The sequence below is a fragment of the Emys orbicularis genome, chromosome 2 (genome assembly GCF_028017835.1).
Source record: "Emys orbicularis isolate rEmyOrb1 chromosome 2, rEmyOrb1.hap1, whole genome shotgun sequence".
Classification (NCBI taxonomy): Eukaryota; Metazoa; Chordata; order Testudines; family Emydidae; genus Emys; species Emys orbicularis.
In genome coordinates this window covers 145,911,329-145,936,673 of record NC_088684.1, presented here as the reverse complement: position 1 = coordinate 145,936,673, position 25,345 = coordinate 145,911,329, and the positions used below count along the sequence as shown (strand labels likewise).

At 59.5% G+C, this 25,345-nt stretch overlaps 1 protein-coding gene across 1 annotated transcript; it reads left to right on the top strand.

Annotated features, from left to right (window-relative positions):
• On the top strand, positions 1 to 21,005 carry SFTPB (surfactant protein B). Its single transcript, XM_065398367.1, has 16 exons — positions 1 to 46; positions 668 to 789; positions 1,097 to 1,189; positions 1,907 to 2,084; positions 3,898 to 3,963; positions 4,954 to 4,960; positions 9,281 to 9,494; positions 10,043 to 10,114; positions 10,200 to 10,325; positions 11,202 to 11,330; positions 16,851 to 16,940; positions 18,842 to 19,025; positions 19,669 to 19,829; positions 20,243 to 20,323; positions 20,561 to 20,668; positions 20,970 to 21,005. Exons 1-16 carry the CDS (start codon positions 1 to 3, stop codon positions 21,003 to 21,005), a joined length of 1,713 nt encoding a protein of 570 aa, XP_065254439.1.
• Positions 21,006 to 25,345: the final 4,340 nt, after the last annotated feature.

Genomic DNA, 25,345 nt, shown 5'->3' with positions numbered 1-25,345 from the left:
ATGATCGCGGTGCTGCTGCTCCTCTCCCTGCTTGCGGGGGCGACTGGTAGGAGCCGGGGTGCCTTGGAGGGAAAACAATGCCTAAGGGATGGGAGATGAACCCAGGTGTCCAGGGAAGGGGCCCGAGCCCCCAGCCTGAGATGGGGCAGAGGGGTGAGGACAGGCCATTAGCCCCGAGCACCCAGGCTGGGTCCCCACCACACCCCTTCATCTGCTAGCTCCCGTCAGCACCCCCTCTGCTTAGATCATCGCAGTCTCCATCACCCCCTCCTGCCACTCCCCTCTGTTGTCCCTCCCCTCCGGGCTCCTCGCCCCCCCCATTCACTCCAGCCTCCCCCTGCGGTTCCCCCCATTGTGTCTCTCTTCCCTATTTCCAGTTCCCCTAGTGTAAAGAGTTGGGGGCCTGCGGGTCGGGAGTGAGGGGCACCAAAAGACCTGTGAGGGGAGCCCAGGGCTGGGCTAGCAGGGGCTGCGGGGCGGGAGTGAGGGGCACCGGCAGAGCTGGGGGGGAGTCCAGGGCTGGGCTAGGAGGGGGCTGCGGGTCGGGAGTGAGGGGCACCGGCAGAGCTGGGGGGGAGCCCAGGGCTGGGCTAGCAGGGGGCTGTGGGTCAGGGCTTCAGCAGAGCTGGGGGGGGGCCTTCATTCTGCCAGTTCTCTCCCCTTCTAGCCCTGGCCCTGCCCCCCGAGTGCCTGCAGGGCCCCGAGTTTTGGTGCCGGGACGTGGCCACAGCAGCCCAGTGCGGCCGACTGCAGTTTTGCCTAGAGTACGACTGGGACGAGCTGCCCGAGGTGAGCGAGCTGGTGCCTCCAGGGGGCTGGGCATGGGGGCTTCGGTGCCTCCCGGCTGGTGCGGGTTGGGGGTGGGATCGGTGGGCACCTGGGGGCTTATTCCCATCCCTCCGAGACCCCAGCGCAGGCTACTGCCCTTAGGGGGGCCCACGGTACACCCCTGGGGGGCCCTGATTCACCCCCTGCCAGCTCCAGAGTCCAAACCCCCACTGCCCCAGGACCCCACGCACCCGGGAAGGCGGCCCCTGCAGACGGGTTGGCAGGATGTGTTGGGAGGCACTGACCTGGCTGCTGTGTCCCGGCACAGGGCGCTGACGAGCGGCACCCCCTGGTGAAGTGCTGGGTGTGCAACAAAGTCATCAGCAAGCTGAAGAAAATGGTGTCCAACACGCACAACACAGTAAGGACCCCTTGCCGGGTAGCAAGTGTGCAAGGGGGGATAGAGTGCACGTGCCAAGGAGGGGGGCCTAAGAGTGAGTGTGCTAGGGTGGGCATGTGCAAGGGAGCCTGTGAGAGTGGCAGGGCACGTGCCAGGCGGCGTGGGGGGGGTGAACACATGCAAGGGAGAGTGCAAGGGCGGGTGGGAGCGTGCGAGGGTGGGTGGGTATGTCTGAGGGAGTGTGCGATGGCAGGTGGAAGTGTGCAAGGGTGGGTGGGTATGTTTGAGGGAATGTGCGAGAGCGGGTGGGAGCATGCAAGGGTGGGTGGGTATGCCTGAGGGAGTGTGTGAGGATGGGTGGAAGTGTGCGAGGGTGGGTGGGTATATCTGCAGGAATGTGCGAGAGCGGGTGGAAGCGTGTGAGGGCGGGTGGCTATGCCTGAGGGAGTGTGTGAGGGAGGGTGGAAGTGTGCAAGGGGGTGGGTATGTCTGAGGGAGTGTGTGAGGGAGGGTGGAAGTGTGTGAGGGGGTGGGTATGTCTGAGGGAGTGTACGAGGGTGGGTGGAAGTGTACGAGGGTGGGTGGGTATGTCTGAGGGAGTGTGTGAGGGAGGGTGGAAGTGTGCAAGGGGGGTGGGTATGTCTGAGGGCGTGTGCGAGGGTGGGTGAGCATGTGCGAGGGTGGGTGTGCACCAGGCCCCAGCCAGTGCCTGCCCAACGCTCTCCTGCCATCCCCCAGAGCAGCGTGGCAATGGCCGTCAAGAAGATCTGCTCCACTTTCCTCTTCAGCTGGGTAGGCAAGTGCCACCGGGTGGTGGACCAGTACGTGCAGCCCATCGAGGACGGGCTGGCCCAGGACCTGGAGCCCCGCGACATCTGCGTCTCCATTGGCATGTGCAAGAGCCAGAGCCACCCAGGTGAGGGGGGCTGCCCCTGAGCCCACCGCGCCCGGCTGGGCAGATCCCTGGGGGGCTGGGTCCAGCGTGCTGGGAGCTGAGCACTGGGCTGGCTCTGTGGGGCCCCTGGCTCCAGGAGGGCAGAGCTGGGGTCTCCCCTGCAGCTCCCGCCCCCTCCCACCAGGGATCAGGTCTGGGGGTACCAAAGTCAGGGCGTGTGCCAGGGTCCCACCTCCCCCAGCCTGGCCCATGGGTGCCCCCTGCTCCCACCTGGGCTGGGAACCCAGCGGGGGGAGGGGGATGTACCACTGCTGTCAATGGAGGGGGAGGGGGCTTGCTAATGGGCCATAGGAGCTGTGGGGTCACCCAGCCCCAGCCCTGCGGCCAGGCTGCTGCCCTCTGGTGCCCCCAGTTGGTCACTGGGTCCCTGCTGCCCAGCACCTCCCCCCAAGCTGCTCCTCCATCCTGTCTCCCTGACCCCTGCCGGGCACCAAGCCCCCACCCCAATCTGCTTCCCTGGAACACCCAGCCAGGCTGGAGGGTGCCCCCACGTGGCGCCCCCGGGCGATCCCCGGGGGAGATGCCAGGCCCACCCTGCGGGGATGGTGCCCAGCCCCGAATCACCCAAGGGAGCCCCAGGGTCTGTCTGCACCCAGCAGCCTGGTGTGAGGGTCCCTGGGAGATCCAGCCGGGCTGGGGGGTGCTGCACCCACCTGGCTCCATGCTCACACAGACCTGCAGCTGGCTCCCAGGGGGCGGCCAGTCTGGGAGCTGCAGGAGGGGAGGCTGACGGGGGAACCTCAGGCAGGAGACACGGCACGTGCCCCCTGTCAGCCCCCGGGAACGATGGTTCAAGCCCTCTAGGGATCAGGCCCAGCCCCTGATCCAGCCCACACAAGCGCTGAGGAGGGGAGTCACCACCTGTGGCCCCTTCTCACTGACTCGAGGCTAGTGCCCCGAGCCGTCACCCTTCAGGCCCCCCCCACTGCTGCCTGACCCCCCCCCCCGGACTTTCCCAAGCCCCACCCCGTGCCGCGAAGGGCCCTTGGCTGTGCCCACAACCATCTCCAGCCCACGAGGGCACTTGAGACCAGGGAGCGTTCAGGGTTGGGCAGCGCCGCCCACATCAAAGGAGCCGCTCTGAAGAAAAGCGATTTCACAAGAGTGGCAGCTGCGGAAGTGGGCGCGGTGCCCCCCCTCGCAGGAATGTGCTACCCCCCCCACAGGGATGGGGGGCCAGGGGGAGTTAAAGGGGCTCAGCGCGGCCACCCCATGGGCGGATCTCCAGGGCTCTGGCGGGCCCAGCCAGTCTCCTTCCAGGGGGGTGTCAGCACAGAGCACCCCCCAGTCTGACCCACAGGCCCCGCTCCGGGCTCCGCTCGCAGCCGCTATGCGCCCCCTCTGGGGAGGCACAGACCGCGTTGGATTCCCAGCCCTCCTGTGAGGGGCGTGTGGGGCCAGGGCTCTGCCAGCTGCAGCCAGGAGGAAGGGGGCTCAGCCCATCTCTGCAGAACCTCCTGTGCGCCCCCCCCCCCGAGCTCTGCGCACCCACTTCCCACAACCTCTCCCCGGGCCCCAGCCCCCTCGCGCCCGACCCCATGGGCAGCACTGGCCCAGTGCATGTCGCTCTAGTGGCTGGCCCCTGTCACGACACCAGCCAGCTGCTTGCTGCGCCCGGAGGGAGTTGCACCCTTAGCTCGGGCGCGAGCAGCTGGGCGCTGACGGCCCTGGGTTCGATCCCTGCAGGGGGATGCAGGGTCTGTGGTCCTGGCTGTGAGCAGCTGGGGGGCTGGGCCCTGGCTGAAATAACACCCATATTCTCCGTGGTCTCCAGGGTGGAAGGTTCCTGGCCTGCGCCGGCCTCTGGCTGCAGAGAGCCCCGCGGATGCCATGGGACCAGGTGAGGACAGGGCCGGGGGGATGGGATGGGCCAAAGATGGGGGACAGAGAGTGACACTGACTAGGTGAAAATGGGGGTGGGGGAAGGGCAGGTGGTGGGGGACTGATGCCAGGATGATGGGCGTGACGGACAGATCCCTGGGGGGGCAGCACTAGGGGGGAGGGGTAGAGTCACAAGCTCCATGGGGTTCTGGGGTCGATCTGCCCTGACCAAGGGCTGGGCACTGAGTGAAACGCGCCGGGGCTGGGAAGCCCTGGCCGATCTGGGCTCAAGTTGGGGGATTTCTGTGCCCCCTGGGCCCTCAAGGCAGGTCCTGGACGGGCAGTGGCAGGGCAAAGCTCCCCCGTCCTGCCATGGCCACGGATTCCAGTCCTAGTCCAGACGCCTTCTCCCTAGGCCAGCCGGGCACCCTGGGGCAGTGTGGAGCTGGGGCCCCTAGTGCTGGCTGGTCCTCCCCTGCCCCCAGAAGGCTGAGGCCTGCCTGGCCCACAACCCACCCCGGTGCCTGGGGCAGCTGAGCCAGCTCCTGGGGGCGCAGGGGACGCCCAACCCAGGGGGGCATGAGGACCACCTCTCCTCCCCCCTGCCCAGGGAGCCCTGGAGGAAGGTGCTGTACCCCTGGGATGGGGCACACGTAGCCAGGGCAGAGTCACCCGAGGCCCCAGAGATCAGCTGGGCTCTTGGGGAGAGGAGTGTCCCCTAATGGCCCTTCTGTCTGTCCGGCTTGGGTCAAGCTTCCCCATTCCCTGCACTGAGTCTGTCTATGTAATAATAATAATATATCCTATCTTCTAGAACTGGAAGGGACCTTGAAAGGTCATCAAGTCCAACCCCCTGCCTTCACTAGCAGGACCAAGTACTGACTTTGCCCCAGATCCCTAAGTGGCCTCCTCAAGGATTGAACTCACAACCCTGGGTTTACCAGGCCAATGCTCAAACCACTGAGCTATCCCTCCCTGTGTCCATCACTGGCCTCTCTCTCCTCCTCAGATGGCGCGTGAGCCAGGGCAGAGCGGAGCCCCTGCTGCACTCGGAGCCCCGGCAAGAGGGGCTGCCCCCAGCTGTGACACCCGCCCGGGAACCAGCCTTTCAATAAAGCTTCTGCCTGCAGCAATCGGGACGTGGGCTCCTCTCTGTGCCTTGCGCCCCCAGCCTGTGGGTGCAGGTCTCGCCGCTCAGCCGCCAGGCAAATAACCGGGGGGGGGGGGGGGGCAAATGCACAGCAAAACTCTACTTCTCCCCCCCCGGGGGCTGCCCTCTGCCCCGGGCTCCCAGGGGCTATCCCATGCAACGCACTGCGCCCGCCCCAGGCCCCCCTAGAGCTCTATGACAGCTCAGCCTCCCCAGGGCACCCGCTGCCCTGGGATCTCCCATCCAGCCTGGCTGAGCGATCCATGGGGTGCCCGGACCCCTGCCTGGGGGTCGGAGCTGGGTCTCAAGGCGATTCTGTATTGGGGGGCTGGGCACAATCTGTGCTGCCCGCTGTCACCCGTCAGGGGCCCCCTCAGGATCAGGAGCGACGTCCCCACCCCCGGCATGGCCTGGAGCCGTTGGCTGCCAAGAACCGGCCCCCGAGGGCCCTTGTGCCGCCAGGAGAGGCCAAAGCCAACAGCCCGAGCACCTGAGCACACAGCGCCATGCCCCTCGGGGGCAATGTCAACACTCCCCAGGTGGGGCAGGTGAGGGCCTGGGCCCCCATCGGGGGGGCAGGTGACGGCAGCAGGAGCCCAGGACTCCGTGGCGCCAGCCTGCCCTTCCCGCAGGCCTGGGGGCAGGTGCCCTGGGCTAGGCACTGACTGCCTGGGGGCGCGTCGGGCCAATCGAGGGGCCCAGTGGGGGAGGGGCAGGCTGTATGCGGAGCTGGGGGGGGGATTCGCACTTGCCAAACGAGTGACCTCATTTCACTGCCCCCCCCCCCCAAACAGCCCCCAGCCCTCAACAAAGGACAAACCGGCGACTCCCCCCGGCCCAGCCTGGCGGTGAATGGGCCACTCGGGGCTGTTTGCTCAGCTGCACCAGCCTCCGAGCGGGCGGGGCTGGATCCTGATCTAGGATCAGGCGTCTGGCCCTGCTCGGTCCAACCCCCACTCCCGGTCCAGAGCCCACCAGCCTCCCTGAGGCCTTGTGCAGCCCGGGGCTCTGACATAGGGAGCCCCACGCCAAGTGGCACAGGCACAAGGCACGGGGGCCTGGTCGCACGCCCCACATTTGGGGGGATGCCAGGCCTGGGTTCAGCCACAGACTGAGCCCTGAGCGCACTGGCTGGGTCACATGGGCGTCAGGCCCCCATTGATCACCACAGACAGAAACCTGAGTGAGACTCCAAATGGCACCTTACAGGGCTGAGCTGTGGGGGGAGCCCAGGGCTGGGATAGCAGGGGCTGCAGATCGGGAGTGAGGGGCACTGGCAGAGCTGGGAGGCCCAGGGCTGGGGTAGCAGGGGCTGCAGATCGGGAGTGAGCATAGGCAGCGAGCATGGGGCCTGTGCTCCATCAATATTCAGGAACATGGGCCCGGCTCCACCAATGTTTGGGCTTATATTTAATCAGAGCCATCCCGTCCATAGGACAGACCAGGGCAACCACCCTGGGCCCCGCGCTTCGGGGGGCCTCACACCTCAGGAGGCCGTGGAGTCCAGGGCAGCCTGGGGGATCAGCAGGGGCCTGGCGCCAGCAGCAGCGAGTGACCTGGCCCCATGCCACCCTTTCCCCCAAGCCTCTGCCCCTGCCCCACCTCTTTCTGGCTTCTGCCCCCTCCCCGAGCGATGCCGGGAGCCGGAGGGGCGAAGCAAAGTGGGGCAGGCTGGGGCCAGCTCACTTGCTGCTGCCAGCACCAGGCCCCCCGCTAATCCCTCAGGCCACCCTGGATGTGGACCCCACATCCCCCTGAAGCGTACGGTCCCCCAAAGCACGGGGCCCAGGACTGTTACCCTGATTAGTCCTATGGACGGGATGGCTCTGCTTGGACCCATTCTGGGCACCCCCAAAAATTATACAAACCTGGTGCCCATGGGAGTGAGGGGCACCGGCAGAGCTGGGGGGCCAGGGCTGGATAGCGGGGGCTGCAGATCGGGAGTGAGGGGCACCGGCAGAGTTGGGGGGCCAGGGCTGGGATAGCGGGGGCTGCAGATCGGGAGTGAGGGGCACCGGGGCTGGACCCCAGCTGAGTACTTTTGCCTCTTAGCCACTCACTTTGCTTAGTTTAATCCAAGCCCCACCCCTGCTCCTCCAGGGGGATCCTGGGCACAGTCCCATTGGCCGGGCTGGGCCCCCCTCGCCCAGCATGGCTATAAAAGGGGCGCGGGATGCGGGTGCTCGAATCCTTGAACTCAGCATGGCTGCGTCCCAGCTCCTTCTGCTTGCCCTGCTCTGTGGAGGCTCAGGTAGGAACAGCCACCGGGACTGGGCTGCCGCCCTCCACCCCTACGCTGCCTGGGGCAGGGAATCGGCCCCACGAATCCAGCCAGTATGGTGCATGGCCCCGGGCTGGGAGGGGAGCGATGGGCACATGAGGAGAGCCCCTGATGGGGGCGTCTGCGAGGCGGGGTTACCCCTCACACGGCAAGGGCTGGGGGCAGAGATGTCTGAGCCATGGGGAGTGGGCTGTAGGGGACCCAGCCGGGCCCCTGGGGGAGCGATGAGACGGGACCTCATGGACCTTCCTGCCCCAGGCTGGGGGAGATGGGACAGGGCTGGTTCTCTCAGCTCTGCCCTCCAGGCCTGGATCTCCTCCCCAGCGATGGGCGCATGGGGTGGAGGCAGGAGGGACCCTTCCACGAAGTCCTTCGCTCCCCACAATGGGCCAGAGCTGCTCCTTGGACCCGGGGCAGACCCCTGCATCTCCGCCCCATGTGCAGCGCCAGGGTGCCACCAGGTCGCTGTGGGACTAACCCAGAGCCCGGAGGGGCAGCTGTAGCCCAGACATGGGAGAGCTCAGAGTGTAAGAGTCCAGGGGACAGGACTAGGACTCCTGGGTTCTCTCCTCAGCCCTGGGAGTGGAGTGGGGTCTAGTGGTTAGAGCGGGGGGGACAGGGGCTGGGAGACAGGACTCCTGGGTTCTATCCCAGCTCTGCTGCTCACTCTGGATAACTTCCCTTTCCTGTGCTGTACCTCAGTTTCCCCATCTGTAAAAGGGGCTAATGCTGCTGGCCCACCTTGGGTAAGCGCTTTGAGATGCAGAGACCTCTAGAAGGGCGGCTCTCGCTGTGGGGAGAAAAACCTCTGGCTGCCAGACCTGGTCCCCTGGTTTTGACGGCGCCTTTCACTGACGTCCCGCAGCCCAGTTGCCATTCTGTGGCTGGTGTCGGTTTTGCAGGCATGGACCGGCCAGCTCAGCCACAGGCTCTTTGCTGTCCCAAAATGGAGCATCCCCTTTGGAAACACGTCCTGCCTTTGACGCTGTCACATGGGTGGGGAATTCAGCAGAGGCTGGTGGAAGATGTGGAGCCAGAGAGCGCTCCCAGCCGGGGCAGATCGCCGCCTTGCATGCTGGTTTTCTGCCATGGCCGCTCGGGCTGGGTCTCCGCAGGGGCCTTTCGTCAGGAACTCAGGCAGTTTGGGGGATCCAAACTCATGCTTCAGGGCACAGGGGTCAGGAAGGGATTCTTAGCGCTGTGCCCAGCGGCCAGGTGCATTTGGGGGCTTCCCCTCCCCCAATGTATCCAGCATTGGCTGCTACTGGGCAGGTAGGGCAATCGGTCGGTTCCAGTGGTGGGCCTGGTGACCAGTGTCCTGGGGGGGGAGGGGGCTAGAAATTGGGGGGCAGGGGATGGGTTGCGGTTCCCACCCAGCTCCCCCTCCAAAAACCCCAAATACAGGGAGGGGGAACCAAGGGCTGGCTGCACATCCTGCTTGGGCAACCCCACGCCCCATAGGGGGAGTCCGTGTCTGGGCTTCACAGGAGCAGGGGAACCGCCCCCAGGGCAACTCAGTGGGGCGGGTCCCTCACTCCCACAGGGTCTCGCCTCTTCGCGCCGGGTGTGTGAGCAAATGGGGCAGGAGGGGTCTGAGCGTTTCTAGTGCCCTGTCCTGGAGCCCAAAGGGCCAGATCGAGCCCCCGGCCAGCAGAAGGACGGATCCCCCAGATCCAACTCTGTTCTGTCCTGGGTCTGATAACGCGCTCGTCACCGCTGGGGTGGGAGGGAGGGATGGATGGATGGCGAGAGGGAGGGACCGGAGGACGGTGGGAGGAAGGGGGGGGGGATGGATGGAGGGACAGACAGAGGGAGCGAGGGATGACTGGACGGAGGGAGGGACAGACAGAGGGATGCAGAGAGGGAGGGACGGGGGGAGTGTTGGACGAAGGACGGCTGCCCCAGCACGGAGGCTGTCTGTCCCTGGTGCCGGCCAGGCCCCAGCTGCGTGTCACTAACCGGGCCTTGGCCTCTTTCGTCCCTAGCCCTGGCCGGGAGCCCGCTGGCCCAGCAGGGCTGTGCCGAGGGCCCGACGTTCTGGTGCCGGAGCCTGGCGACGGCCGTGCGGTGCGGTGCGGTGCAGATCTGTGCCCAGGCCGGCTGGAACCAGGCTGCTAAGGCAGGTCCCGTCCGTGCCCCGCAGCCTGCTGTGGTGGGGCTGGGTGAGATGCGGGGGGGCCATTCCCTGCCAGCCGGGGGCTGCGGCCAGGCAGAGGCATGTGCTGTCAGAGCCGCAGGTCCCGGGTTCAGGGCCAGCGGGGAGCCTGGCTAGGGGCAGCCAGCATGTCCCCGAGCCCCGGGGGGCTTGGCCCCAGCCCTGTCCAGGGAGCCCTTGGGAGGCCGGCAGGGAGAGGGTTGGGTGGGGCCAGAACCGGGGTCCCAGGAAGGGGGGTGGCCCTTGGCCTGGGGGGGCTGCAGCTGAGCGGCCCTGGGGCCCCCACAGGAGCCATGTCTGGGGGGTGGGTGGGAGCCGTGAGGCAGGATCTGGGGGGGCTGGTGGCTCAGCCATGAGGCGGGGCACTGGGGGGTGCCCTAGGCGCGCTGGCCCTGGGCCATGCCCTGCTGACGGGTGTGCGGGGAGAAGGAGTAGCAGCTGGGGCCCCACAGAGGGGCCCTGACCCCAGCCCCCGCCCCCACTCAGCCCCTGACGTGGTCTCTCCCCCCCAGGAGGACATGTGCGCGGACTGCGGGCAAATCGTCACCATCCTGACCCGCATGGCCAAGGATTCAGCCTTCAAGGTACTGTGGGGAGCCAGGGCTCCTTTCTGCTAGGCCTGGGGGGCGGGCGCTGGCTCTGCCCCACTCACACCCCTTCTCCCCACAGGACAGCATCCAGAAGTACCTGACCCACGAGTGCACCCTGCTGCCCCTGCACACCCTGGTGCCACACTGCCAGAAGGTGGTGGACACGTACTTCACCCTCTTCATCACCTGCCTGGAGGGGCAGATTGTAAGTGGGACCCGCCTGGCCCCTTCCCCGGGGGGTGGGGGATCCCTATCACTGCCTGACTTTCAGCGCCCAGCCAATCAGATAACAGGGGGGCCCTGCTGCCCTCGCACGATGGCACCATGCCAGGAAATAAAGCCACCCCCAAGAGCTAGCAGCCCAAAGGAGCACCAGCCACACAGCTGGGACATGGGCTGGTGGGGAAACTGAGGCACAGAGGGAGGAGACTTACCCGGGGTCCCAGTGAGCCAGGGACAGAGACTGGGACTAGAACCCAGGAGTCCCAGCCCTGCCTGCTCTACCCCAGTAGACCCTACTCCCCAGCCAAGGCCAGTCCTGCTGCCCTGTCCCTTGCTGGACCCACCAGGCACCCGAGCCTGCCCTGGGCTCGCTGGCAGACGCTGTGCCAAGGGGATGGTGACCCAACCCACTGAGCCCCAGTCTTGCTCTGCCGGTGCCCGTGGGCACAAGGGCTGGGCAGTGCTGGCTGGTCACCCTGCCTCACGATGGGCTGGCTGGGGTCACTCTGTCGTGCAGGGGTCTCTCCTCCTGCTAGTCCAGCCTGGCAGACAGGAGAGCAGAACTGGGGCAGATCGGATCAGAATGGGCCCACAGCTGAACTGGGCAGTTCCAGCAGGGGGCGCAGGCAGTGACACCCCACAGCCAAGGGGTTCCCAGTCCCCTGCACCACTGGGATCCACCCCTCCAGAGGAATTCCCAGCCCCAGGGGTCAGGGCAGTGTCAGAACTCAGGGGGCTCTGCTCCCGTCCTGGGGCCCCTGGGCATTGCTCCCCATTGTGTCACTCGCGGATCCCAGGGCACAAAACCACATCCCCCCTCCGCTCCCCCCGTGTCACTGACCACTGCTCTGCCCCTCAGAAACCCGCCTCCATCTGTGGCAGGCTGGGCCTGTGCCCCACGGACCCGTCGCAGGACCAGAGCCAGCACAAGTGTGTTCTCCAGCTGCTGCAGGGTCTCCGCCTGGACCTTCCCGATGGTCAGACCCAGGTACAGGCACCTCCACCCCCTCTGGGCCCAATCCTGACGCCATGTGGGGTCCCTCTACCTACTTCAGCAGAGCTGATGTGCTGAATTCTGGGGGCAGCTCCCCCATACAGAGGGCCAGCACCAGGCCTAGGTGCCCATAAGTCCCCTCGTGCCCTGGGTGCCCCATGACACCACACAGCCTGATACCAAGCCCGTCCCTGCACCATGGAATCGGGCTCCTGGATCCCAGCTTCACTGACAACCCCTGATGACTGACAAGGAAACCCCCCTGGAGCAGTCTGGCTGCCTGAGTCTGCTGAGAGCCTGAGGCCATCACTCTGAGGGGCAGCAGGGAAGCTACCTAGCCTTGAGCTCATAGAGCTGGGTCCTTTAGCTCAAGCAGAGGCTCAGTTTCAATGCCTGCCCTGGGGCATGTGACGGGGGGCCCGGGGAGCCACACTGAAGTTATTCAATTAGGGTGAAGTGCAAAGAATGGGGCAGACGATCCCCAAAGCTGGGGGATATTCCAATACTTAGATTTACCAGCCAGCCCAAAACAGCTTCTGTTATACCTCACCGGTTACCCAGCAGCCAGCAACACAGTTCCCTAAAGCAACCCAGCCTCAGGCCTCCGCCCAGACACCCAAGTCAAATACGATGGGGATTACTGAAAATCTTATTCAGCATATAAGAAAGTTCTACCAATCCCAAAGGATCGGACACATCACCTCCCAGGTTAATGAGTATTCCAGATCTTACCCAAATACACGCTACAGCCAATTCTTATTAACTAAACTAAACTTTATTTAAAAAGAAAAGAGATGATTGGTTAAAAGATCAATATACAGACAGAGATGAGAACGGTTCTGAGATCAGATTCATAGCAGAGATGGGGAGCTTTGGAGTTCTCTGAATTAGTCCAGAGGTTACAGTCCAATGTCCTTATTCAGGGTGATCCAGGCGGGACTGGAGAGCTCAGTCTTATGACTTAAGCTTCCCCGGCATGAAGCATCCAGCAGATCTGAGATCAAAAGGATCCGGACCCAAGGGGGTTTTATACAGTTCCTGGCCTTCTCTTGACAGCTCAGAGTCCTTAGGTGAACAATAGACAATCATGGAGACTTGGAAGTAGACCTATTTCCTAAGCATCACCGGTAATTAGCTACACTGATTAACATAAGGCAATTTATCCATTAGGCAGTTTATCACAAACTTTAAAGAGACATCTAGACAATGACATTATTTCACCCAAGATTCATCTAAATCTTAATATTCCCTTTTGATCTCTGAATCAATAGCTATAATGACAGACAGGAACTGTCTGTTTACATGGCTAACATTTAACAAGCTATGAGTACACACATACAATTAGTATCACCTCTAATTCTCTAACAATACAGGGTTGCATTTCAAAGTTCTGGCCTATCTAACATGGAATGGCCCTAATTACCATTCGCATACTTTTCAAACATGTCTCTAAAGGTTGAATTTGGATCATTTATCCTGCAGGATGCTTAACCCTTTCTGGCCATGTGTTACACCCCCAGCGTGAGATTGGTGTAGACGGGAGTATTTGAAGCTCCTGGATACACCTTAAGGACCTCCCAATATTGATATGAGCTGTGTTTATATTGAATCCTTTGTAAGGCCAAATTAGTGATGCATCCTTTGGCTCAAGTTGACAACTTAGTCCATACTCTGTCAAACACTCTAGTGATTTCAGGATTGAGCCTATGTGTTAACTTAACATAGACATCAATGTTTTTCAGAGAGCACTTACTTTGACATTTAACCATGAAGATGGTGAGGTGTTGTACCTCAGTTTCCCTTTTTGCACAGCAGTCCAAGCTTGTAATGGTTTTTCTGCTGTGGAAAGTTTTAGGATTGTGTATAGGCATTAGTGTGAAACCTCAACTTTATTAGGCTTTCTAATACAAAGTGTGTTCTCATTGACCCAAACAGCATAATCATAAGGGTTTCTATTACACAGTATGTTTTCATGTACCACTCTTAACATGTTTGAGGATTTTCCCCATAAGTCATACACATTAGACATTTTTACAGTTTTTGGCATCAGCCATGAGAACTAGTTACAAGAATTAACATTAGCATTAATATTAACATCAAATCTGTCACAAGTGCACAATCACAATCACAATCATGTTTGTCATGCCAAACCTTTTGTTTAGCTACATCATTCTTTAGCTCAGCTTGTTCAATATCCCTTTTGAACCTGTGTAGAGTTCCCTTTACCTCAGGGTTTTCTTAACATAGACTTTTAGTTTAACCACATCCTCGGGGCTTCGGTATTTTAGAGATGAGTGAGGCAAGTCTGTTAGGGTGTTTGCCTTTCAAGGGGCAACTTGCCTTCCTTCTTTTCCCTTTTTAGAGGGTTGAAATTTGAGCTTTCTGGTACACCATAATCTATGGGCTCGCCAGCTATGTGCTTATTGCCAGCCACTATGGGCAACTTTGTTCCTCCCTTGTGAGCTAGGGCATTTGCATGGACAACATGCCTTAAAGAGACACAACCGTTTTCTATCATCATGTCCGAACTACAGTTCTCCTGCTTTTCAGCTACCAATTTCTGCATCCACAAGGCATCAGATGCATCAGAGCTTACTAAGAAATCACCTGACATATCCCAAAGTGTCTATGGGACTATTTACAAGGCTGCTCTGCTGTGTAACGCCAGGAATCCAGCCGTCCTTTTGAACCTGAGACACAAACTGTTCACTTCCAATTTCAATTCATGAAGCCTCCTTTAAGCTAGCTCCACTGGATTTTTCCAAAGCAAAGTCAGTGGATTCATTTTCATTTGAACAACAAGGAGTCTGGTGGCACCTTAAAGACTAACAGATTTATTTGGGCATAAGCTTTCGTGGGTAAAAACCCACTTCTTCAGATGCATAGAGTGAAAGTTACAGATGCAGGCATTATATACTGACACATGGAGAGCAGGGAGTTACTTCGCAAGTGGAGAACCAGTGTTGACAGGGCCAATTCAATCAGGGTGGATGTAGTCCACTCCCAATAATAGATGAGGAGGTGTCAATTCCAGGAGAGGCAAAGCTGCTTTTGTAGTCAGCCAGCCACTCCCAGTCCCTATTCAAGCCCAAATTAATGGTGTTAAATTTGCAAATGAATTTTAGTTCTGCTGTTTCTCTTTGAAGTCTGTTTCTGAAGTTTTTTTGTTCAATGATAGTGACTTTTAAATCTGTAATAGAATGACCAGGGAGATTGAAGTGTTCACTTACTGGCTTTTGTATGTTACCATTCCTGATGTCCGATTTGTGTCCATTTATTCTTTTGCGGAGGGACTGTCCGGTTTGGCCAATGTACATGGCAGAGGGGCATTGCTGGCACATGATGGCATATATAACATTAGTGGATGTGCAGGTGAATGAGCCCTTGATGGTGTGGCTGATGTGGTTGGGTTCTCTGATGGTGTCGCCAGAGTAGATATGGGGACAGAGTAGGCAACGAGGTTTGCTACAGGGATTGGTTCCTGGGTTGGTGTTTCTGTGGTGTGGTGTGTAGTTGCTGGTGAGTATTTGCTTCAGGTTGGGGGGGCTGTCTGTAAGCAAGGACTGGCCTGTCTCCCAAGCTCTGTGAGAGTGAGGGATCGTTTTCCAGGATAGGTTGTAGATCGTGGATAATGCGCTGGAGAGGTTTTAGCTGGGGGCTGTATGTGATGGCCAGTGGTGCCTTCTGTTAGTCTTAAAGGTGCCACAGGACCCTCTGTTGCTTTATACAAAAGCCAGTAAGTGAACACTTCAATCTCCCTGGTTATTCTATTACAGATTTAAAAGTCACTATCATTGAACAAAAAAACTTCAGAAACAGACTTCAAAGAGAAACAGCAGAACTAAAATTCATTTGCAAATTCAACACCATTAATCTGGGCTTGAATAGGGACTGGGAGTGGCTGGCTCATTACAGAAGCAGCTTTTCCTCTCCTGGAATTGACACCTCCTCATCTCTTATTGGGAGTGGACTACATCCACCCTGATTGAATTGGCCCTGTCAACACTGGTTCTCCACTTGCGAAGTAACTCCCTGCTCTCCATGTGTCAGTATATAATGCCTGCATCTGTAACTTTCACTCTATGCATCTGAAGAAGTGAGGTTTTTACCCACGAAAGCTTATACCCAAATAAATCTGTTAGTCTTTAAGGTGCCACCAGACTCCTTGTTGTTTTTGTAGATATAGACTAACAAGGCTACCCCCTGATACTTGATTTTCATTTGAAAGACTCTGGCCTTAGACACCAACACACTTTTCTTAGTAGAGAAACTGTTTACTACCAACACTGGCACATTAAGAGACAATGGTTCATTAAGAGTCAAAGGGAGCAATTCTTTTTCACCCCCACTAGGACAGCTATTGACTTCTCACAGACTTCAAAGACTTCACCCAGAAATCCCTTCCCTTCTGCAATACCATACACTGCAACAGCTTGCTTTAGTTATGTTCAGAATCAACTTTGGTACAACAGACAATTTAACAAACTCCTTCTGAGCGTCAGTCAAATCCAGAACTACCTCTGGGACATCAGGAAAAAAGTTTCACACAACTTCCTTTTGGGCAAGCTGCTAGACGCCATATTCGAAAGGTTAGAGACACTCTTCCCCTTTGCAGGTCTCCTTGCTGACAACACACACAAGCTTGGGGGCCATTCCCGCCTTGTCACAAGTTTCCACGCTGTCAGTGGGTAACAGTCAAATCACCTCCGTGCTTTCCTCATGCCCTGGCTATGCTATCACCCTGATCAGACAAGGTTGTCATATCTTTACCCAGCAACACACTAGCAACAGGATCGTCTGGCCCCTGGGAACTAGCTCTGACATTAACTGGATGTGACCTAGTTACAGTGTTGTTCTCCCCAGCAGACACAGACTTAGGAACATTTCCTTCCTGGGCTTCAGTTGTGTCCAGAATCAATTCGGAGACAACTGATACATTTTCACCCATCATAGGCTGACAGGCTTCTTCTGTCTGCTCCACAGACAAAGAACTAGAGACACATTATTTTGTAGCAGACACACTGCTATTCTCCCAGCAATTGTGTCAGGCTCTCTGCAGATCCAGGCAGCCATAGCAACCTCCTAAACATCTCTGGCATCCAGCCACCAGAGAGGACAGCACCACCCAGTGTCCAGGTGGGGGACTCTGCCCCACCCATGGAGCTTGCTACAAGATCCACCCAGCCCACATCCCCACAGGGGCCACCCCTTGGGCTGCCACACCCCAGGCAGGTCCGCAGTGGTGGTGGGGATCAAACCAGGGCTGCCCAGATCCAGAACAGTGAGCATTGTGTTATGTGTAAGGCAGCCAAGGTCCCGTCCCCCCAGGCCACGTGTGGCTGGAGACTGGCTGGCTTGAAGGGCTCCCTGGCTTGGCTGTGGGAGTGAAGCTCAAGGGTTCAGGTGGGGCTCAGGTGCCACAGGCCAGACCCCAGCCCCACTCTCTGGCTGGTTGCCTGGCACTGCCAGGCCGGCCCCCGGCTGCTGGAGCTGACCCCGTTCTCTTTTCCCAAGGGAGGCCACAGCAAGGACCTGCCGTTCCCGCTCCCGCTGTGCTGGATGTGCCGCTCCTTCGTCGGCCGGATAGAGTCCACCATCCCCAAGGTGCCACGCCCACCATCCCCCCCCCTCCCCGGGGCATCGCGGGAGAGACCGCAGAGCTGGCCACCGGCTCCAGCCCCGCCCAGGCTGGCAGCAAATGGGAGGCTATGAAATGAGCTAGGCAGGTCTCAGCCCGGCCGGCGCTGGTTGGTACAGGTGCTGGCAGCCCGCAGCTCCCAGGGCAGGGCGTGGGGGACGCTCGCTCTGCCACGTGGGAAATGCTTGAGGAAACGAAAGTGCGTTTTAGCTCTGAACAAATGACTCGGGGAGCAGCCCTGCTCGCTCCATGGCTCCCATGGGTCCCCCCGCCACTCCGACACGGCTCCGGGAGAGCTGGACCCTCCCCGTGCTGGGCATGAGGTGCCATCGGTCACCTTCAGGGGTGGGGCTGCACACCTGGGCCCCAGGGCAGGATGGCGCTGGCAGAACCGAGAGCGACTGGAATTCGGAGCCTGGCTTGGCTGGCTGAGCCGAGGAGGAGCAGCAGGGGCTGGCAATGGGCAATGCCCCGGGGACAATAACCCCAGGTGCCCTTGAACTGGAGAGGAGGGACCGGGAATCAGGACCTGCGGGAAATGCTCATAGTTCAGCCTTTGTTTTGCTCCCAAGTTGGGACAAAAAATCAAAGTGTTTTTATGGGACAAAAAGCTCCAAACATGTTTCATTGGAGTCGGTTCAACATTGACACCAAACTGCGTCTTCCCAGGGTGTCACAGTGCCTCATGTCCCCTGCCCACGCTCTCCCCTAGGGGCCGGACTCACTAGCCAAACTACATCTCCCATGATGCACCACATGGCTTGGTTAGAGGGCACACCATGGTGCATCATGGGAGATATAGTCCAAGTAGGGGAGAACAACAACGCTCATGAGGCACCACAGGCAGATGCACAGGCATAGCTGGAGACACACCAGGCTGCTAAGCCAACTCTCCCCTGCCTGCTCCCCCAGGCTGGCTTCTGCTCCTAGCCCAGCCGATCCCTCTCCTCCACCCGGGGCAGCCTCCGCTTTAAGTCTCACCCCCTCGAGAGCTGACTCAAAACCAAACCCTTGGTTGGAGTTTTTCGGGTGGAAAATTTCAATTGTTTGCAGAAACTGCATTTTTGGTTGGAAACTAATTTCAGTGGAGAATTCTCAGTCAGCTCGAAGGAGACTTTAGGCCCCCAGACTGTGAGCCTGGAACTGCCAAGGCCCTGTGGCAATTCCTCTGCGGCAGAGGTTCCGCTCCGCCCAGAACTGCAATGCCCAGGGTAACTCTGAGCTATCAGCCCTAGTGCCCTGCTTACGGTTCATCTCAGCTGTTTACATGGTGCCAGGCATCTGTGCTCGGGGCCTCTGGCACCACACTGCAGAGAAACTCCTGTGCAGCCTACATTGCCTCCTGCAGTGGCAGCTGCAGCTGGCATCTGCGCCCAGTGGGCACAGAGCAGGGCAGTGGGGCAGACCCACCCCAAGGGTGACATGAGTAGTTAAATAATGCCTCTTCCATCCAAAAAGAAATGGAATTTTCCAGATTTTTTTTTTTATGAAAAACAACCATTTTCAGTACAAAAAATGGGTAAAAATCTTTGGGTTTTGGTCAAAGTTCTTCGGCTTTTAAAAACAGAAACATTTGATCTAGCCCTTGAAATCTGATCTCAAAATCATTTTAACTTTTTTTTTTTTTTAAATCGGGGAGTTTTTCCATCCACAACATGAAAAAAAGTGGCAGAAAAACCTGGGGAAAAACCTGGAATTTTCAAAAATGTCCAGCAAAAAATAATGGGTCTACCTAGGGCCTTGCTGCAGCCACTCCTGCAACGGGAGCTGGTCGGGGGGAAGGGGAGGACCTGCCCCCCCGCTAGGTGGGCCAGGGGTGAGAGAGCCCGGGGAGGGCACTGACTCAGGCTGTCTGCCCTTCCCCAAGGGGGCCATCGCCAAGTCCATGTCACAGCTCTGCCGTCTCCTGCCGGGCACCATCGGTGGCATGTGCCAGTGCCTGATGGAGAAATACACCACCACCGTGCTGGACCTGATCCTAGACAAGCTGGGCCCGCGGCTGATCTGCGGGATGCTCCTCATGTGCGCCACGGGGGAGAACTGCGGCCCGGGTGAGTCCTGGCCCTGGCCCCACTCTGCTGCTCCTGGGCTTGGGGGCTGGAGCGTCTACATTGCATTTTAACTCTAGGTTAAGGATTTTCTGACCCGTGCTTGAACCTGAGGCTCTGGTGTCCACACTGCAGTGTGCAGACCCACCAGCTTAACTCGAGCTCGGGACCTGCCAGCCCTGCAGGGACCTGGGATCTGGCCCTGGGTTAGCACAACTGCAGTGTAGACGCAAGGGGGGTTAGGCTTGAGCCCAGGTTCAAGCCAGGGGCTTACATTGCAGCGTAGACACGCTAGAGAACAGGGTGTTGGCCCTTCAATGGCAATTCCCCGGCCCAGTACTAGGCTGTCATGGCTGCAGCCCAGAACTGAGGCATTCTAGGGCTCGTAGTGTGGAGCGATGCCGGGAGGTGGAGCCTGGGGCACCAAGGCATGCTGGGATGGGGCAAGGCTATAAATAAGCTGCGTTGTAATGCTGTCCTGGCCAAGCTGCCTTGGTCCTGGGCTTTGATGGCCCCCGGGGGTAGGACCAGGGCACTGGCTGGAGACGTTCCCTGGGGCTCATGTGTATTTCACACCTGCCCCCAGCTGCTGCTACGCTGCCTCCAGTCTTTGTGCCTCTCATGTTACTCCCTGTTGCCCCTGCAGAGCCACCCCTGGTGCTGCTCCTTGCCCAGAGCGCCGAGTGCCAGGCCTGCGTTGCTGTCATGGGCCTGGCGAAGTCGACCATGCAGGCGAACAGCACTGTGGCAGACGTGGAGGCGGCTCTGCTCGGGGCCTGCAGCGGTGCCCACCTGGGCTGGCAGGAGGTGGGTGCCCAGGCCGCTGGCAGTGACACAGGAGTGATGAGGCCAAGGGGCATCGGATGCCCTCCCCAAATGGCTCCTAGTTCCCAGCTCCTCCCCAGCGTCCCATTCCCATGGATGTGGCTGTCGGTGCCGGGGGATGTGACACGTTGGGTGGGGTTCCTGGCAGGCAGAATGGGGCTGGAGGGTCTACACGAGGGGCTCTCTGTGAAGGTGGGGTCCATGCTGTGCTAGTGTCTGAGCTCCCTGCCCTTGGGGCCTCTCTGCAAGAGAGGGACCCTCACAGGTGAAGCCAGCCGTGCCCCTGAGATCTGCAAGGAGCGCCCAGGGGGCAGGAGGACATCAGTGGGGAGGGGGTTGGGGCTCCATGGACAGACGACCAGGGGGAGACACTAACCCGCCTCCTCCCTCCCCAGTGCAAGAGCTTCATGGAGTGGCACTGGCCCCGGCTGCTGACCTTGCTGCCGAAGGCCTGGGACCCCCAGAGCATGTGCCAGGTAAGAGGAGTCCGTCCCCCCCCCTCCTCCCCCAGCCAGGGATCCAGGCCACTTGCCCCAGCCAGGTGGCACCAGGACCTAAAAGGAAAATCCTGGGAGACTCTCTCAGCTACTGTGGCTCCCAGCCGGGCTCCCTCCGTCGCCGCTCAGAGGGGAGCTGCCCCCCGGGCTGCCCTGTGCCCCCGACCTGCCCCTGAGGCTGACGGGCCTTGTGCTTTCTCTGCCACCCGCACACAGGAACTGGGCGCGTGTGAGGCTGGGACGGGCCCTGCTCCCGGAGCCGAGGGCTGCACGCTGGGACCAGCCTACTGGTGCTCCAGCCTGGAGACTGCCGAGCAGTGCCAAGTGAGTACCGTGCCGGGGGGGGAGGCACACGGGCAAGGGACCAGCCAATGCACACTCAGCTTTGCCTCCCCTCACTCCCCTGGGAGGCCCCTTTCCACCCCAGCTCCCCCGCTCCAGGTAGGAGGGGGGACACAACACCTGCTCCAGGTCCTTGGGGGCCCCTTTCCCAGCATCACTGGGGCCCAGATTCCTCCTGCCTGTGCAGGTCACCCCAGCTGGAGCCAGGCTGAGGCCACAGGGGGGCAGGAGCTGGAGAGGATCCCGTCTGGCTCTAACGTCTCCTCTCCCCATTCCCTTCCAGGCCGTGCAGCACTGCCAGGCCCACGGCTGGGCATAGCTGGAGACACGCCAGCCTGCTGAGCCAACTCTCCCCTGCCTGCTGCCAGCCCAGCCCCTCCGTCTCCTCCCCCCGGGCAGCCTCCGCTTTCAATCTCACCCCTTGAGAGCGATTTCCTCCCCTCTGCCCCCCCCAGCCTTGGCTACCCACTCAGTGCTGCTGGCCCGTGCCTGTGCTCTGCCCCAGGGCGTGTGGCACCAACGGTAATGCTTGCGGCTCCAGCACTGCTGGGACAGTCCTTGGGCAGGACCACGGTGGCTTAGAGAGATCTCACGTGGCCCCTCCTCGCTGAGGAGACGCCTGCCTTCGGAACTAGTCAGCTGGGGCCAGTGCGAGCAGCCGGGCCGAGATTCCTGCACCGAGCCAGAGCTGTCGTCACACATCCAAGCGCCCTGGATGAGCTACAGCGAGAATTGCCAGGCCAGGCCAACCCCACCAGGCAGCTCCCGCACATGCCTATAAAGAGGGTCCAAGGCAGCATTTGGCACGTGTTGCATCTCGCAGGCAGCTGTGGCCTGAAACCCAGCTGAGATCCAGCTCCATGCTGGGACCCTGTTTGCAAGGTGGACTGCACCGTAGACAGGAGGTGGGAGAGGAGAACTGGCCAAGCTCCTGTCTCTCCTGGGCCAGCTGCTGAGTGTGCCTCAGAAAGGGGGAGCTTACATTCCCACTGCCCACTAATGCCAACCCAACTGTGCCCTTCACAGGCCCCCCTGTGAGGGGCGTGGCTGCTGCAGGGAGGACACCGTCCCATCCCCCCCCGAGGGGCTGGGCAGATCCCATCCTGTGCTGGGAGCATGACAGTATTTCACACACTTGCAGGAAGCAAATTCTAACTGCTTTGCTCCTGCACCCCTGGACCAGCAAGGGGCCCGCATGCGATGCAGCCACCTCCTCCCCTCCCCTTGCAAAGGGAGCAGCCTTTGCGGGATGTAGCCTCTGCAAAAATTTGGCTCCAAGATTTTGAGCATTGAGTCCATGGGCTGAGGCGGGGGGGGGGGGGGGGAGGGGGAGTTAAGACAACACACACTATTCCCTGCCCCAGTGCCACTTAAGAGTCTGCTGCCCGCGGGGCATTGGGGTAGAGGGGAGCTGTGGGGCTGACAGTGCTGCCTGCTGTACAAGAGAAGGGTCTCACGGCAGCTGAGTCACAGTGAGAATCACACGCTGGCTTGGCTCCCACATCAGAAGACGTGCTTCCCCCCCCAGCTGCGAGCTTCGCCGCAGCGATAAAGCCACAGCAGCCTCTGTACACCGACGGCACATCTGAAATGCCCCCCGTCTACAACATTCAGCTGCTTCAGGAAACACCCCCTCCCCCCCGAGGGTCAGCCCCCTTGCTCCCCCTCGCTTGGTGTAGTGGGTGAAGGCTCCGGCTTGCTGTATGGAGAAATGTACCTGACAAATAAAGCTTTGGATTCACACTGTGACTCGCCAGGGTGAGATTACAGCCCTTCACATCCCCTCCAGCCCCTTTCCAGTTCCATCTTCACTCTTTACTACCCCAGATTGACTGGGGTTTTTAACATCCTTCCCACGGCAGTGTTGGCAGCCAGGCCCACTCCAGGCGCCTCCATCCCTCTCTGGCGTTGGCTGCTGCTTCCAGTCGCTCTGTGGGACAGCACGCCCCCAGCCTGCCCTCCCGCAAAGGGTTCAAAAGGTTTCTCTCTGGCACCCTCTTTCCTCACACGACGGCTTCTTGTGAGAGTGAGAACAGGCCTCAATGCTGCCCTCTGCTCATGGCACAGCCAAGCTGCCGGGGGGCAGTTCCTCCGATCTCCTGGCTGGGGAAGACGCCGTCCCTACAATCTGGCCTGGACACTTATTCTCAAAAGGTGTCTAGCTTTCTGGCCCCCGTTTTAGTAGCTCTCCAGCTCTTGTGGCTGTTCGTTAGCACCAAGCTCACAGTTCAATTTCAATTCGACCCCCGCAAACCCTGGGTGTTCAATACACCTCGGTTACAGGCTCCCTGCACTGGCTGTAGGTTCATGGGCCCAGTTCTCAGCGACTGTAAATAACGGAGCAGGAAGCAGGTTCGTGAAGAAGATTGTCCCGTTTTTCACATACCCCCTCCCATGTAGAATTTCCCACTCAGTCCTGCTGGTTTTCACTGGTGCTGTTACAGCAGCTCTGATGCACACGGTCATAGCAGCAGAGTGTAAAACCCCCCGAGAACCAGTGATGACAAAGAACGGGTGCTCCAAGCCAGGGGTGAGGAGCGAGGGGGGATGGTGTTGGGGCAGGACAGATTTCAGTTACCTGGGCATTTCAAGAGGCAGATATGGCACTTTTGAAAATCACCAGGCATCTATCTGCATCACACACTGTTAAAAATCCAGCCCTAGGAGCCTAAATCCCTTATAAAGGCAGGATATAGGCTCCTAAATCACCTAGTTTCTGACCGTTTGACCCTAAGGTCCTAGGAGCTCCTTGCTGGTGGAAGATGTGCCAGCATCATCCAACGTTAGACTTTAAACCAGTGCTGCCCTTACTTCAGTTTCAGACGCTCATTGGGATTTAGCTCCAGGCAACTGGGAACGCATAGGGTGACAGGAAATAAGCCGCTGTGATGCAGCAACACTCAGGGGTTTGCACCCGTTTAACTCTAGCAGTGTAAATAGTGACCGAAGAGCCTCTCTAGACACAGCCTTGCAGCAGCTTAGTTCCATTTGTGCCAGCCCATGTGGACAGCCGGTAGCTTGGAGTCAAATCCTGGCTATCGAGTGCTTTTCATCAGAGCACTTTAGAGAGGTCAGTGCCATCAACGCATTTTAAGGATGGGGATACTGAGGCACAGACAGGCAGTGACTTGCCTAAGGTCACCCTGCAGGCCAGCAGCAGAACTCGGGCTCGAACCCAGGTCTCTTGAGTCCCAGCTCAATGCTCCATTCACTAGGCAACACTGCCTCGCAGTGCCATTTGAAACCAGTGTCAAACTACGCCTCTGATTACACCAGTGCAGGGACAAGAGGAGGATTATAGCACAACAGGGTGTAACCAAGAGGGTGGGGGAATTGCTGGCTTAAACAAAGGAAGGGCAGTTCTAACACTTACTGCCACTAAGCCCCTGGTCGGATGGAACGTGTCCCATCATCCTCTCTGCCCGCCCTACTTCCCATGCCCTGGGAACCCGGAGCCACACACCCGAAGCAGAGGCTGGGGGAAAGCAGCAGGCGTCAGAAGGAGCCTCCTGAGCGAATACGCTCCATCCGTGCACTACCCTCCGCAGGGCTCCTCCATGGCCTGCCTGCAGTGTGCAAAGTCACCAATATCCAGCAGCAAAAAGGTTACGTGGCCTTGTTTTCACACTGACACAAACAGCTCTGTCACTTCCCTGACTTGCTAAAGCCACAGCGACCAGCTCCCATCTGCTATCTCCCACCATCAGCGGCTGACACACTTTTCCATCAACAGGCTCGTGGGACCGCTTCAGAGAGACCCCAGGGGTGTGGTTCCACTCTGACCCCCTCAGATGTGGTGAGCGAGCGCTCCTCCCCTTCTGAAGGGCGCTCCCACACCCTGACCAGCACCTTTAAATTTATTTAATTTATTCTCCAGGGGAGGCCAGGGCACAACAGAAGGAGGCCGAGAGCAGTTAGAGGAGCTAGGCCCAGCCCCCAAGGGTACTGGGGTGCCTAAGTCCCATCCATTTCAATAGGAGTTTGGTACCCAAATACCTTGGAGGGTCTGGCCCCTGCTGGCTCCTTAGGAAAATAGGAGCTGGGGGAGCTCTCCCGAGTGGGGAAAGGAGTTGTGCCTGGTTTAGAAGAGGAGGGTCCGTCCCAGATGAGGGGGAGGGCACTCGAACAGAAGCTGGGCTAGGTGGGACAGCCCTGTCAAACTCCAACAGCCAATGGCAGGCTTCTCACCTCTCTGACAGGGTGTAAGATCCCACACCCCTCCTGGCCCCGCCTGAGTGGAGACAGAAGCAGGCGCACTGAACAGATGGGATTTCAGAAGCAATGAGGCCAGGCAAGGGAAATAAAAAACAGGCCTGAACTCCTTTAATGCACATAAGGAAGCAGGACTGGCAAGTAGAAGAGAGGCCGTTCCTGCTCCAAGCCTCGCTAGTCACTGTGCCCAGGGCACGATCTGCTCCAGCAACCAGCCAGCGGCAGTACAGCTGGAATGGGGACGTCAGTGGGACATGAAATGAGGGGAACAGCCTGGGTTCCCTGAAGAGTTTTCCAGACAGACAGCGACAGGCGGGATCGGCTTCCTCTGCCACGGGCACAGGCCAAGGTTTGCCGGGGCCTGTGTGCAGCCAGAGACCAGCTGAGCAGCAGAAGGGCACTGGGTGATCCATTCCACTGTCCCCTCGGAGGCTGGTGGAGAAGCTG